The sequence below is a fragment of the Podarcis cretensis genome (assembly GCF_951804945.1).
Source record: "Podarcis cretensis genome assembly, chromosome: 16".
Taxonomy (NCBI): domain Eukaryota; kingdom Metazoa; phylum Chordata; class Lepidosauria; order Squamata; family Lacertidae; genus Podarcis; species Podarcis cretensis.
This window is the reverse complement of record NC_137186.1, coordinates 1,297,180-1,311,991: the sequence shown is the minus strand read 5'-3', so window position 1 is coordinate 1,311,991 and position 14,812 is coordinate 1,297,180. Positions and strand designations below refer to the sequence as shown.

Here is a 14,812-nt window from a genome sequence, read left to right as displayed (position 1 = left end):
CAACCAGTCAACTGATCTCTTCTCTTTGGTTAAAGCTATGTTGCTCACAAGGCACAAGAAAGCTACATTTTCTCCTCTTTTTATGGCTAGGTGCTGCCCCTTGCCTTGTGTAATGATCGCTGCCAGCCAGGCTACAGCAGGAAAAAGAAGGAGGGGCTGCCATTTTGTTGCTATGATTGTGCTTCATGTCCACATGGGATGATTTCAAATCAAATGGGTAAGAGACATAATCTGCTAATTTGTAAAATGCTTCCTAATATATATTTCAACTCTTTCCTTCTATTAGCAGTTCAGTACTCCTAAAGAGTGTGGAATCGGGTGGCACTGTGGGTTAAACCACAGAGCCTAGGGCTTGCTGATCAGAAGGTCGACGGTTCGAATCCCCGCGATGGGGTGAGCTCCCGCTGCTCAGTCCCTGCTCCTGCCCACCTACCAGTTAGAAAGCACGTCAAAGTGCAAGTAGATCAATAGGTACTGCTCTGGCGGGAAGGTAAATGGAATTTACATGTGCTACTCTGGTTCGCCAGAAGCGGCTTAGTCATGCTAGCCACATGACCCGGAAGCTGTACTCCAGCTCCCTCGGCCAGTAAAGCGTGATGAGCGCCCCAACCCCAGAGTCATCCACAACTGGACCTCTTTACTTTTTACTCCTAAAGAGAGCAGCAGCTGCACTGATATCTGGAAGAAAGAACAGATAGTTGGGGAAACTAGATCCAGAACTTTTACAAGTGAAATCTGTAGAAAAGGGTGTGGAATGTGTCTAATGTAATCTGCCTGCTTCCTACATGCTACATCATTAGGACTGGATAGTTTTAGGTGTGTGAGCCAAAAATGGTCTCCTTACCCAGAATAGTCCTCAGCCTCCAAGCTGAAAGTGGCTGTTCTGAAGAATTCTCTATCACCATGAAGATCTCTCTGGGTGCTTTCCAGTGAGTCTGGTCTTACTATTTTGCACATTGTACCACTAAGGGTACAACCAAAGTCAATATTTCTGATCACTAATTTCAGATGAAGGACAGATGAACAATCCATGCACCTTAGGCCCATCAAAATGTAGAACAAATTGTGGGTTATGCATAGTGGCTGAAAATTGTACAAACTATTGTTAATATCCACTTACCTCTGATACTTTCACCAACTAATTAATGCCTTATTTGTTGGAACTCATATATCACTCATTGTTTCAGATATGGATTATTGTTTCCAATGCCAAGATGACCAATTTCCAAACAAGGCCAGAGATCAATGCCTCCCCAAACGCCAACATTTTCTTTCCTACGCAGAACCTTTAGGGTTCCTTTTAGCTTCCTTAGCTCTGGTCTTTTCTCTGGTCACAGCTTGGATACTTGGCGTCTTCTCCAGGAATGGGGACACTCCCATTGTCAAAGCCAACAACCGGGACCTCACCTACACTCTGCTCCTTGCCCTCTTGCTCTGCTTCCTCTGCTCCTTGCTGTTCATTGGCCAGCCTCACCCAGTGAGCTGCTCTTTACGACAAGCTGCTTTTGGCATCATCTTCTCCATTGCTGTGTCTTGTGTCTTGGCCAAAACCATCACGGTGGTTCTGGCTTTCATGGCCACCAAACCAGGATCCAGGATGAGGAAATGGGTGGGGAAATCTCTCACAAACTCTGTGCTTCTTGGTTGCTGCTCTGTTCAAACCAGCATTTGTGCTGCTTGGCTCTGCACGGCTCCTCCATTCCCAGATGTGGACATGAACTCTCTGATGGAGGAAATCATTGTGGAATGCAACGAAGGTTCTGTCGCGATGTTTTATTCTGTCCTGGGTTATCTGGGATTCCTGGCCATGGTCAGCTTCACTATGGCTTTCCTGGCCAAGAGGTTGCCAGACAGTTTCAACGAAGCCAAGTTCATCACCTTCAGCATGTTGGTGTTCTGCAGTGTTTGGCTGTCCTTTGTTCCCTCTTATCTGAGCACCAAAGGAAAGCAGATGGTGGCTGTGGAGGTCTTTTGCATCTTGGCCTCCAGCGCAGGTTTGCTGGGTTGTATCTTTTCCCCCAAATTGTACATCATTCTTCTGAGGCCTGACTTGAACAGCAAAGACCACTTAATTCTGAGGAGCAAATAGGAATCACCTTGTGTTGATGCTTATTGTTTGCTGGCATTTATTTTTCACAAGTGAATCTGTGCTGAAAGCAGTCTGCAGAATAATCTAAATCTAAACACTGTAATACATAAGAACACGAAGAGCCTTGTGGATCAGGCCCATAGCCCATCTCATCCAGACTCTTGTTCTCACAGGGGCCAACCAGATGCCTCAAAGGGAATGCTGCAAGCAGGATTCAAGCCAGATTCAAGCAGGATTCATGCACAAGAACACTTTCCCCTCCTTCCGTTTCCAGCAACTCGTATTCAGGAACATGGCTGCCTCCAACTGTGGCATCAGAGCTGAGCCATCCTGGCTAGGAGACATCAATAGGCCTCTCCTCTGTGAATTCGTCTAGGCCTCTTTTAAAGCCATCTCTTCTGGTGGCCATCCCTGTCCCCTGTGGGAGTGACTTCCATAGTTCAACTATGTACTGTATATACAGCAACCATGCAAAATAAGACATGGAACCAATGGAATGTAACAGTGGTTAAAACATTAAATGAATAGATGATTAAAACAGTAATCATCAGCAATGCACAGTTCAAGTATCTTGTGTATTTTTGCTTTGAATATAGAGCAATGTTCTCATGCGGGGATTTTGGAGGAATATGTTGAGCCTGAATTCCTTTTCTCTTGGCATGTTTTGAAACTTTTTGTCTTGCAGCCCTTGAAACAGCAAGTTAGTGGCAGCCGCTGCTCATGGGGACTATTAGGGAAGGAGAAGGCAAGGAGACCAACAGGAGGTGGAGCCAGAGTCGGTAAATAGACAGAACCACCACATGATTTGCTGAGGTCCTGCAGGTAGATTCGGGGAGGAAATATGGCAGTTTTCAGAGTAGTGCCCCAATTGCCCTACTACTCTCCACTGCACCTTGTACCTGTGACTATAAGTGCACACTTTGCAAACTGGATCTGTGAATAGCCCAGAGACATCCTGTGATGGTCTGAGGAGGATGACCTGCCTTATATTGCATCGAGAAAGCGATGGCTGCTGTCATGGATCTATGGCACCATGGTTCAGTGTAATGAATGGTTGTAGAATAATCCAGAAATCATCTGATCTGTCAGTCGCTATATTTATGAATAGCAGCAATATAACGTAAGATAGTGTTATTTTATGAAGCAGTCCTAAAGATAACTGTGATGCACATGGTTTAAATTTTAGTGGGGAAATCAGTTTAATATAGTAGGGTGCTAAAGGTGTATCCCTTCATGGAGAGAGATGGTCAGTGTGAAACTTGTAACTTCTGCCGAGTCTATACTTTATATATTTATTTGAAAATTATATTATACATATATCTATTTATATGTAATCAAGGAAAGCTGCTGATCACAGAATGTTGCTGAAAAATCCTGTATAACATGGCAGAACAGTATGAACATTTTTAATCCTTTCAATCACCATTCACATGAAGATACATAGCCACATCCAGCTTGCTTCAGAAAATGAATTTGTCACATTTCCAAGTGGGACTTCAAAACAAGTGTTCAATATTTATTTTCCACTGGTGCTCATGCACCTAGAAATGCCACCTAAGACCCAGAATCTCTGACTTTATCTTCTCTGTGTAATGGTTTTCATTTCATCTATCAATCGCAGACACATCTGGCGATTTGGACACAGGATTTTGCCCTGTGCCCATACTCATGCTGCATCTATGACGTTGGGTCTGCAGCTAGGTCTGGAAGACAGAGCATGCATCACCTGGATGGGCCAGTGGGACATGCGCTGGAATGCCTTTATCCCATAAGTTGAGTGAGAGATGAAGAGAATGACTTGGTCAACAGAAAAAGCATTGACTTTATCCTGGCAGAGGTTTCTGACCTCAAAAATTGTGAGAGGTGCACCCAGGCCAACCTGCATATGTAATCAATAAAGCTGAGACCAGTTTTTAACCCCATAAAATTGTTCTGTCAATCAGCAATACAAGATGCTTTAAAGAATGGCAAAAAGATATCACTAGGTTTATATGGCAGGGGAAGAAACCAAGAACAAAGTATAAATTTTTGACTGATGCCGAAGAGAGAGGTGGATTCTCCTTACCAGATTTGAAATTATATTTTGAGGCGTCTTGTCTTTGTGGTTAAAAGAATGGATATTGTTCAATCCAACTATGGATTGAGAAAGGATTTATAAAAATAGAGTTATGAAAGAGATGTAGAAGGGGGAATCATTACATTAAGATCCACAGTGGGGGGAAGGGAAGTCAAAAGGGATTATATGTTTACGTATTTAATTAATTTGTTAAAGTAAAATAGAAAATAAAATTTATATATAAAAAGAAATTAATCCAGTTCAACTCGTCACACAAAAAATCAGGATTGTTCTATGCTTAAAGAAGTGCCCCTGCTCAAATTCTCATCATATCTCTTACATCAACATTTACGAAGCAATTTACTTAAGAAGATGATCTTCCTTCCTTCCTTTCTCTATTTCTACTCATTAGTTGCTCCCTGTTGTTCAGCTCAGGCCTCCAAACAATAATATAACATTTGGGAGAAAAGATGCAACCCAGTAATCCAGCACTGGAGCATAAAATGGAGAAGATCTCCACGGCCACCATGTATTTCCCTTTGGTGCTCAGGTAGGTTGGAACAAAGGACAACCAAACACTGCAAAACACCACCATGCTGAAAGTGATAAATTTGGCTTCGTTGAAACTGTCAGGTAATTTTCTGGCTAGAAAAGCCACAAAGAAACTGACAATGGCCAGGAAGCCCATATAGGCTAAGACACAATAAAACATGACAGCTGATCCCTCATTACATTCCAGTATGATTTCCCCATTCAGCGAGGACATGTTCCTGTCTGGGAATGGTGGGGAAGTAGTTAACCAAAAAATGCAAATTGCCACTTGGATAAAGGAGCAGGAAAAGACAATAGCATTTGCCAGCCCTTTCCCCACCCATTTTCTCATGCTGGATCCTGGTTTGGTGGCCATGAATGCCAGTACCACAGTGATGGTCTTTGCCAAGACAGAGGACAGGGCGACAGCAAAGACAATCCCGAAAGTCATTTGTCGGAGGAGGCAAAGAATCTTTTCAGGCTGTCCAATGAAGAGAAAAGAGCAGAGGAAACAAAGGAGGAGGGAGAGAAGGAGGATGTAGGTGAGGGTCCGGTTGTTGGCTTTGACGATGGGAGTGTTGTTGTGCTTCACAAAGGTTCCAAGTACCAGAACTGTGACCAAAGAGAAATAAATGGCCAAGACAACTAAGATGATCCCTAAATTTTCTTTGTAAGAGAGGTAATTTAAAACCTTGAGAATGCATTGAGTTTGGTATTTGTTGGGATATTCATCTTCTGGGCATTTGATACAGGCATCCATATCTGGAAAAAATGAAGGAATCAGCATTAAAAATTTCAGGAAGTCAACTGATATGTATCCCAAACAGTCTTGGTTGTCTTACATTGTATCTTATATGCCAGGTACCAGATACAGTGGTACCTTGGGTTACATACGCTTCAGGTTACAGACGCTTTAGGTTACAGACTCCGCTAACCCAGATATAGTACCTCAGGTTAAGAACTTTGCTTCAGGATGAGAACAGAAATCATGCGGTAGCAGCAGGAAGCCCCATTAGCTAAAGTGGTGCTTCAGGTTAAGAACAGTTTCAGGTTAAGAACGGACCTCTGGAATGAATTAAGTACGCAATCAGAGGTACGACTGTATATGGAAAGACAGCACTTGAAATACAGGCTGGTCTGGTTGTCTGGACAGCACTTGAAATAATACAGGCTGGTCTGGTTGTCTGGACAGCACTTGAAATACAGGCTGGTCTGGTTGCAAAAAGAAAAAGTAGCCCCCAATCTACCCATGTAGAATATATACTGAATAGGTCCTGTGGCTTCAGAAACGGCCTTTGCAGTGTTTATGTCACTCTCTGGCCCAGGAGGCCACTTTCCTCTTTTTTATTCAGACAGGCATTTTGGCTATTAAAGTCCAGATTTTATTATTCCTTCATCTTATATGTATTTACTTTAAGTTAATATTACATTGATGGGCTCCCTTTCATCCAAGGATCTGAAGAATTCTGTTTTGCAAACTGCCCTAATAAATATTTGTGGGATAGACGTTCTCCAAACAAATCTAATAAATATGCATACTATGGAAATTTCTTGGCATCGTGCCTCTTACCCTTCTGGCTAGATATCATCCCTTCTGCACATGGAGCACAATCATAGCAGCAAAATTTCTCTCCTTCCCTCTTTTTCCTGCTGTAGCCAGGATAGCAGTGGTCATTGCACACAGAAGCAGGCAGCACCTTAGTGGTATAAGCAGTAAGAGATTGAGATCTCTTCACTTTCCTCCTGCTTCATATACGTGAGGGGAAACTAGCTGGCTCTGCTCCCCCAGCTGTACCCCTGCAAGTCCTTTCTGCAACCTCCCAATTGTTGGGGGCTTAGTGTATGCAGCTAGGAGTCTTCTCTGCTGAATTTCTGCTTGTGTTGGCCATGTCGATAGATTTGGAAGGCTGCATGAATAGAGAAGGGCCCCTGCTGCAGGCACTGAGTCACCCAAATATGGAGGATGCCACTGAAAGCCAACGAGAGCACAATGGAGGACTGGGTAATTTGGTTGGGTAATTTGGTGCCAAATAGGGTCATCTTCACTATAACAATAAAATTATTCCAGCCATGTGAGGGTTAAACAATGGAAAGTGTCTGAGTGTCTTGGAAAGAACTGTTCTGAAAATAGTGGGCTGTTGAAATTGACTGATAGCATTGGAGAGTCCAGCCATGATTTTGAAAAAGGAAGCAAGATGAGTTTGGAAAGGAACTTGAAGGGCTTGTCGCAGCCTCTGTCAAAGATAAGTCAAGCTTTACAAACCATAATATTCTCTTCCAGCTCAGGCTGAAACGGGAGACTGAAGAGGATTGTTGACTTCTTAAAAATAATGAGTGTTTGCCAATAAGTAGGTTCTAATTGCAGAGGGCTGAAAAAGTGATGAAAGATGGAGTAGCTTGAGAATGGCCAGTCTACAACAGCTGACTGCTGGCTTTGAATTATAACACTACGAATCCTAGTTTGTGCTTCAGAAGGGAAGTGAGCTTGCCATTGTAAAGGAACCCCAGGGACTCATTCTCAAGGCTGGTAAACCCAGGGATTTTTTTTCAGCTGGAGCTCATTGGAACTCAGTTCTGGCACCTCTCAGGTGGGCGCCACTGACCTTCTAAAAGAGCCATTGTGAGCTCCAACACCTCTTTTTCTAGAAATATAGCCCTGGGTAAACCCTCAAATTTATTCTTTGTAGGACTAAAATGTGGCACTGGGAGAATGGCTAGCTTGCTTGACTGAAGAGAGAGTGAGGGAGAGAGGGAGAGAGGGAGAGAGGGAGAGCAGGAGAGTGGAAGAGGGAGAGAGAGAGAGAGAGAGAGAGAGAGAGAGAGAGATGAAAAAGGTGTCTTTTTCAGCTAGAGATCATCCAACCCATTCTCATAGAATTGGGAATTGGAAAGTGTAAACTCCAAAGAACTTCATTACCTATAATATAGTGTCATACGCAGAACCAGCATGAAAGTCACAGAAACAGTGTAAACTGCCATTTTAAAAATCTGAATTATCTGAGGAAACTAAATTTGGGGGAACTGGATGAGAGAGACCCTCTCCAAATGCCCCATTTCTTGATCCCAGGAAACAGAGTCTTCGGTTTTAAACAAATTTAAGGTTGGGTAATATGCAGTTCTGAACACTGATATAGTTTAACATAATCTTTGAGGGTCTTGTTACTTTTTCAATTTCTATTGTAATGGCCAATGGTAACAAACAAAAAGACTTGAAAGATTGAACTCTCCTTTTATTGCATTGCTACAAATAAGGGAAGGAACTGCGCCATATAATCATAAAACATTGCAACCCTGCATTATTCAGGACACGAAGAGCAGGTAGAATCACCCACTGGCAAACACCGAGCTTTTCTCTTTTAATATAATCAGGTATTTCCAGCTGTATCTCACCTGATTAAAAACTGGATGCCATATAATTTGGTCTTCATAAATTGTTAACTCTTTGCCTGGAGGAGCCTGCGGTTCTAGTCTTCCAACTTTGACTCTAACCACTGAGCCATTGGGGAACATCAGCCAGTTTGTGACGTCAAAACCAGCCACTAATTCTCCGTTGTCATCAAAATGCACAGTGTCTCCTGCAGTGTTATTGAATAATATGTTACTCAGAAAGAGATGGACCTAGATTGGAAAAGCATATGAAGTCTTGAAATGATTTCATTGAGTGTCACAAAGGCTTATATCATATTTTTTTGGTGACTTTATCTACCTGACATTCTAATCCTTCTGTTTGTCTCAATTTTAAACAGCCACTATTTTATAATATGAATGACCGTGATCCAAAATGAAATAGAAATACAGCCGCAAACATTTTTGGATTAAATGAATTATTCAAGCAGACAGTTCCTTTCACTGATTGATCTACAGCTAGCTGGCTTTAAAAAGAAAAAAATGTTGGGTTGTAGTTACCTGCCATGGTTGCACATTTTGAAATAGCAATTTCTCTCCTCCTGCTGTTCTTCTCCACCTGGAGCTGGATTCGTATAAGGCATTCAAAGCATGCGCCACAGCATAGACGGCATTGTAAACACTGTAGCTGTGGCCTGTCATTTTCATTTCAAACAGAATTCCAGGAAGGCTCTCCAGCTTCTCCTCCCCAGTGCAGGTTTTCTTTTTATCTTCCTCCTTCTCCCTCCCTTCAGAAACAGTTAATGAGCAGTCGAATGCCTGTTCCCAGAAGTCTTGGATAAAGCCATCTCCTTTGGCCCAGGAAGGTCTTAACATTTGAATGAACCTTTGGAATCCTAATGGCTGATTTGAGTGAACGGTGAAGGATATGGAACCATGGAAGGTTTGCATATCCCAGTTCTTCTGTATGGAGTGTGCTGCAAAATCCCAGTGGGATGTAGCAATCCACACTTTACCCACAGGTGAAATGCCCATTAAGGGTGCTACAAACAGCATGGTTATCAACACCTGAAAGCATGGGTGTTCTCCATAAATAAAAAATACACTGGGTTTTCTCTCAAACAAAGTAATATAACTTTCCAAGTGTTGGAAAGCATAGTCTATCATCTCGTCCACATAATTCCATTTGGGGATTCTTACTATGAGGGCATGACAGATACCATTTTGGGAGAGGATTGGCACCATTGCCTGCAGAAACCTGTCTGCTTTGTCATCATCCACAGCAGCAAGTCCAACCCATGTCCATCCAAAATGCTGAAGCAACCACACAGCTCCCATTTGCTGGTGGGCTTCATTTGGGACCATCTGGTACAACAATGGTAACAGCAGTTTGACACTTTGCTCTGGCCAAAATGATCCATAGGTGAGCTGAAATAAAACATATACGTATTGGAAGGGTTTAACAATTACCGTATTTTTCGCTCCATAAGACACACTTTTTTCCTCCTAAAAAGTAAGGGGAAATGTGGGTCTTATGGAGCGAATGGCGCTGCACAGAGAGGGAGACCTGTGCAGTGCCTCTTCAGCGAAGCGGGAGGAGAAATAGAAGGGGCTCTGTGACTCCTCCGCTTCGCTGGAGAGCCGCCGCGCGGAGATGGAGAGATTTTTTCCCCTTGTTTTCTTCCTCTGAAAACTAGATGCTTCCTATGGTCGGGTGCGTCTTATACAGCAAAAAATACGTTATTTCGAATCATAGAGTTGCAGGAGTGATTGTAGGCCATCTCTTCCAACAGCCCATAGAAATCCAGGCTTCAGCTATCTGAAGGTGAGGTGGGGGACCCTTCAATTTTTTGTTCAAGTTGGTGTCTATATCTCCAAGCAGAAAAACGTTTTCTCCAAGCAATACCTTCCTCCACAGAGATGGCAATTCCCAGTGAAGATTGTGTGGCAATCCTCCATTCAGCCATCTTTCCTCACGTCTGGCAACTTTAAGATAATCAGAAATCCTCAGACCTTGGTATTTGCTTGAAAAGACTGCCAGCAGCAATCTGGGCTTCGGTCAGCAGGGCTATTTAAAATGTGTAGCCAGGAAGAAGTTGCGCAGTCCCAAGAGAACTAGCATGCAGCTCAGAAATTATTATATATGCAAAAGATGTACCATATTAGCTGCTGTAAAAAGGGACTAGTAACAATATGGTTTTTTTTTTATTGAACAAGCAGAGTCTTAAAATGCATGCAATACCAGCAAACAAATACAGAAATTATTGAGAGTATACATACAAAAGAACAAAAAGAAAGCAAAAAAGAAAAAGGGGGTTGGACGAAAAGAAGAAAAGAAAAGAACAGAAAAGAAAAGAAAGAATAAAATAGAGTAAAAAACATAGTAATATCTCATATTTCAGTCAGCAAAGAAAAGAAACTTCTGACTATACCCATTGTACTAATTTTCAAATAAACTATTATTTACGCATTTACACAACGTGAAAGAAGTATGTTTCATATGTCTCTATTTGATCTCCTTATATTACTTGCAGCAAAGATTTGCACTGCATCAACATCATTCTGAAATTTATTCTAGTCATCCAAAGTTTCCCCTTTCCCTCTCAGGTTTTGTCCCTGGTGAATTATATGGATGATCTCCTTTGTCTAGGTCATTGACAGAAATTTTGAAGATGAAATTTTGAAAATGAGAGGCACAAATACAAGATGGGTGACACCTGGCTTGAGAGCAGTACATGTGAAAAGGATCTAGGAGTCTTGGTTGACCACAAACTTGACATGAGCCAACAGTGTGACGCGGCAGCTAAAAAAGCCAATGCAATTCTGGGCTGCATCAATAGGAGTATAGCATCTAGATCAAGGGAAGTAATAGTGCCACTGTATTCTGCTCTGGTCAGACCTCACCTGGAGTACTGTGTCCAGTTCTGGGCACCACAGTTCAAGAAGGACACTGACAAACTGGAACGTGTCCAGAGGAGGGCAACCCAAATGGTCAAAGGCCTGGAAACGATGCCTTATGAGGAACGGCTAAGGGAGCTGGGCATGTTTAGCCTGGAGAAGAGGAGGTTAAGGGGTGATATGATAGCCATGTTCAAATATATAAAAGGATGTCACATAGAGGAGGGAGAAAGCTTGTTTTCTGCTGCTCCAGAGAAGCGGACACGGAGCAATGGATCCAAACTACAAGAAAGAAGATTCCACCTAAACATTAGGAAGAACTTCCTGACAGTAAGAGCTGTTTGACAGTGGAATTTGCTGCCAAGGAGTGTGGTGGAGTCTCCTTCTTTGGAGGTCTTTAAGCAGAGGCTTGACAACCATATGTCAGGAGTGCTCTGATGGTGTTTCCTGCTTGGCAGGGTGTTGGACTCGATGGCCCTTGTGGTCTCTTCCAACTCTATGATTCTATGATTCTATGATTCTATGAGTCCCAAGACAGAGCCCTGAAGCATCCCAGTTTAAATGTCTTCTAACTTTAATGGGGAACCATCAATGAGCATTCTTTGAGTACAGTTTTTTTGATGTGGTCAGAATCCATCTGCCTATATGGTTAAATTGCATGTTACCCATTGGATAAACCAAAATAACATGAACACTTCAATCAAAGAATTTTCTGAAATCTGGATAGTGTTCCACAGTTGTGAAATCTCATTCACCCAGCTTACCTGTGGAGTCTTGTGGATTGCTGAAAAAATGGCCACGTTGGCTGAGATTTCAGAGATACACCCTCCAATGAGTGCTATCAGATTGTTCTGGTTGTCACACTTGAAGTTGGGGACAAACCTATGTTGTGTGGAAAGCAGGTTCATTGTCGCCTTATAGGTCATCCTGGCAGCATAATAGCTATTGAGGATGTGGAACCCTAGAGAAATATTGGATAAGATGTTGGGATTCTCGTTTGCCTCCTTGACAGCAAATGCTAAGGCCAGGATGTGCTGATAATTCTTTGGGACTGAACTGTAAGGAGAGTTAATAAAGTAACAATTACATTAAAAGCAAATTTGCACTCTTCCTCATCACTCAGCTGCATCTTCCAAGATTGATGTGTAGTTTTTAATTGCACAAGATTATAGACAGTACTATCAATCCATTTTATACAAGCATAAGCTTTTGTAATACTTTTCCAGTGCACTTAAACATTTGAAAATAGGAAGAAGACATGAACATTTGAAAGTTAGGTACAATATTTTCTTTAGAGGTAAAATATGTATCTCACGCATACTCTTTCAGAGAGTCAGGTTTATTAAGGGTCCTTCTCTAGTGCATTTTCCAGTGTGTCTCTAGTTACAGCAATAAACCCAACTTCTTTCTTTGCAGGTTGGGAGAGAAAGATATGCAAGTTAGACGTCAGAAAACAAGAGGGGAAAGAAACATTGTGTTATCTTTTTAGTATGGCACTAAGAAATTGAAAATTAAAAACACCAGGAGTTCTGTGGTAAAAGTGAGTAGGGGTATAAACCACCAAGTGTTTTTTTCCTAGAGGAGGAAAACAAAACAGAGGGACCATTCATTTTCAATTGGCTTCTGAAAGAATCTTACAAATTGTATCAAAAATGATGTATAACATCACATTTCTTTCACTTAAAATAAAGCACAGCATTCCTTAATGACCTGCACCAAGTGTGTGTGTGTGTGTGTGTGTGTGTGAGAGAGAGAGAGAGAGAGAGAGAGAGAGAGAGAGGAGAAAAGAAGAAGAGGAATACGAAGAAGAATACGAGTGTCTTACAAAGGATCGTCAATCATCGTTTGTGAAGGCTGCTCCATGAATGATGGGGTATTAGAGTGGAATAAGACTTGAGAAACAATCTCACCAATGAGAAGGTCTCCGGGCTGATAAAAACCATGAGGAATAGGGAGGGGATCCTCAAACATGCTGAAATTAATAAAATGTGTGTTGCATGCAGTATGACACAGCAGTACAAGAAGGAAGGCTACCACCAGCATGATCCTGTTCATAAAACTGCCCCTCCAAAGATGCAGCGCCATGTTTCTGAGTGTAACAATCTATGCAACTGCTATCAGTTTTGCTCCAGTCCCAATTGAATGGTGGGTGATATTGTTGCTGCATGAATATACGGTACAGCTGGTTAGGGAAGCTGGTACCCTAATAATAGCTCCTTGTTCATCAGTGTTTCCAAATAGTCTGCTTTTATCCTTTGACAGTGAGTATGAATTGCAATGCTGTTGTTGCTTTCTTCCTTTAAAAATTAAACTAAATGATAAAACATTCTGTTGGTGTGCAAAGATGCCAAAATTATAACCATGTGAATTCTCAATCTGTTTGCCCAGATGAACAGATAATACATTTCAGGGCATCTCTATTATTTCATACTGCTGAATGAGGTTAAGTTTTCCACAGGAATAATATGTGGTGTGGACGTCAGCAAGGAAGAGAAAGTACGAGGAACAAATATGATCATGGTATCACAATTTCTGGTTAGAAATCACGGTGGAATAACTTGGTAGAAGCCAAACCTAACATATAAAAATTTAGGGTAATAACAAAAGATGTCTGAGCCCTACCTGTTCCTAGATCCAATTCTGACAAACAAGAGTTTTATACCTCTTTTCAAATGTTTATTCTTGCCCTTGCTCACTGGCTCTGGGTGTCGTTGCATCAGAGGGGAAAGCAGCAATTTTGACAATGATAGTGATTATTATCATGTGTTTATGCCTTTGAAGTTGCCACTAGCATGAGAAGATTGCTGAAAGTGATTTTCCTGGATTTTGCAGCTATTATTATCTCTTAGTTGCCAGTGGAATTTTGCTCAATGTGTCTTGCCTCTGCCAAGAATGAGTTAAGTTCACATAAAGGTAATTCATATTTGGCATAAACCTTACTCTGGGTCCCCTTGCACATGGGGCATCTTTACCTGGCAAAGTGGGGCAAGAGAGCCATGGGGGAGATGCATTTGGACCTCCCCGTCTCCTTGTGAGATCTCACGCGGGAATGTCATCCAACAGGATGTTGCAAGAGGGAGGAAGGGGATGAGGTCACATTGGCTTGCGGCCATTTTGCCCCTAGTGAGCCCCCTCCCCTCTCATATCTACTGTTGTGGAGGTGGGCGGTGATTAACAAAAACCAATCCTCCTGGGACACTGGGAATATCCCCTCACTCACCCAAGTTTAGGACATTCCACATCTTTCCGCAACAGAGTTTCTCCCCCCCCCCTTTTTTTGGCTTTTAATTTATACTTTTCAATTTTATACATTTCATTAGTTTTACAATCAATTTAACATTTCAAAATTGGACTTCCTTCCCTCTCTTTCTGCAGTTTCTTAATATTTTTTTAATATCTTCTGCATATCCAAATTCATTTGACTTGTTCATTTGATTATCTACTGTAAATATAGAGTCTTATAAAACTGCAGGTTATTAAAATAACCCTGCTAATCTTTTTATCTATTTACAATTTATCTGTAAATATTCAATATCCTCAGCAGAGTTTATTTCTCTTTGAGAAAAAGTAAGTTGCTCCCAGAAATGTAAGCTAAGCTTTCATCATAAAGTAAACTGTAAGAAAATAACATAATGAGGGAAACTAAATACAACAACATAAGGCAACTCTGGGGAAGAAGAAGAAGAAGAAGAAGAAGAAGAAGAAGAAGAAGAAGAAGAAGAAGTTGGTCCCTCTTAACTGAAACTCAATGGAAAGCCCTGAAGGGAGGGGCTGATTCTGGAGCAGAACACACAAGCCCCTCCCACCTGATACCAAATACTCCACTATTTAAATTAGGCCCCAGTGTTTTTCTTAAAACTACTGGCTCGTGAGCTTGACATCGCTACCAGGAA

At 41.8% G+C, this 14,812-nt stretch overlaps 1 protein-coding gene across 1 annotated transcript in view; it reads right to left on the bottom strand.

The window, feature by feature from the left end:
- Nucleotides 1–4,509: 4,509 nt before the first annotated feature.
- LOC307205220 (vomeronasal type-2 receptor 26-like) overlaps nt 4,510–14,812 on the bottom strand; it is a gene marked incomplete at both ends in the record, with an annotated part of 126,709 nt that continues 116,406 nt past the window's right edge. The window contains 4 exons of the mRNA XM_079957416.1: nt 4,510–5,438; nt 6,247–6,373; nt 8,067–8,294; nt 8,583–9,449. Coding sequence (XP_079813542.1) covers nt 4,510–5,438; nt 6,247–6,373; nt 8,067–8,294; nt 8,583–9,449 — 2,151 coding nt within the window. The remainder of the gene's footprint in view (nt 5,439–6,246; nt 6,374–8,066; nt 8,295–8,582; nt 9,450–14,812) is intronic.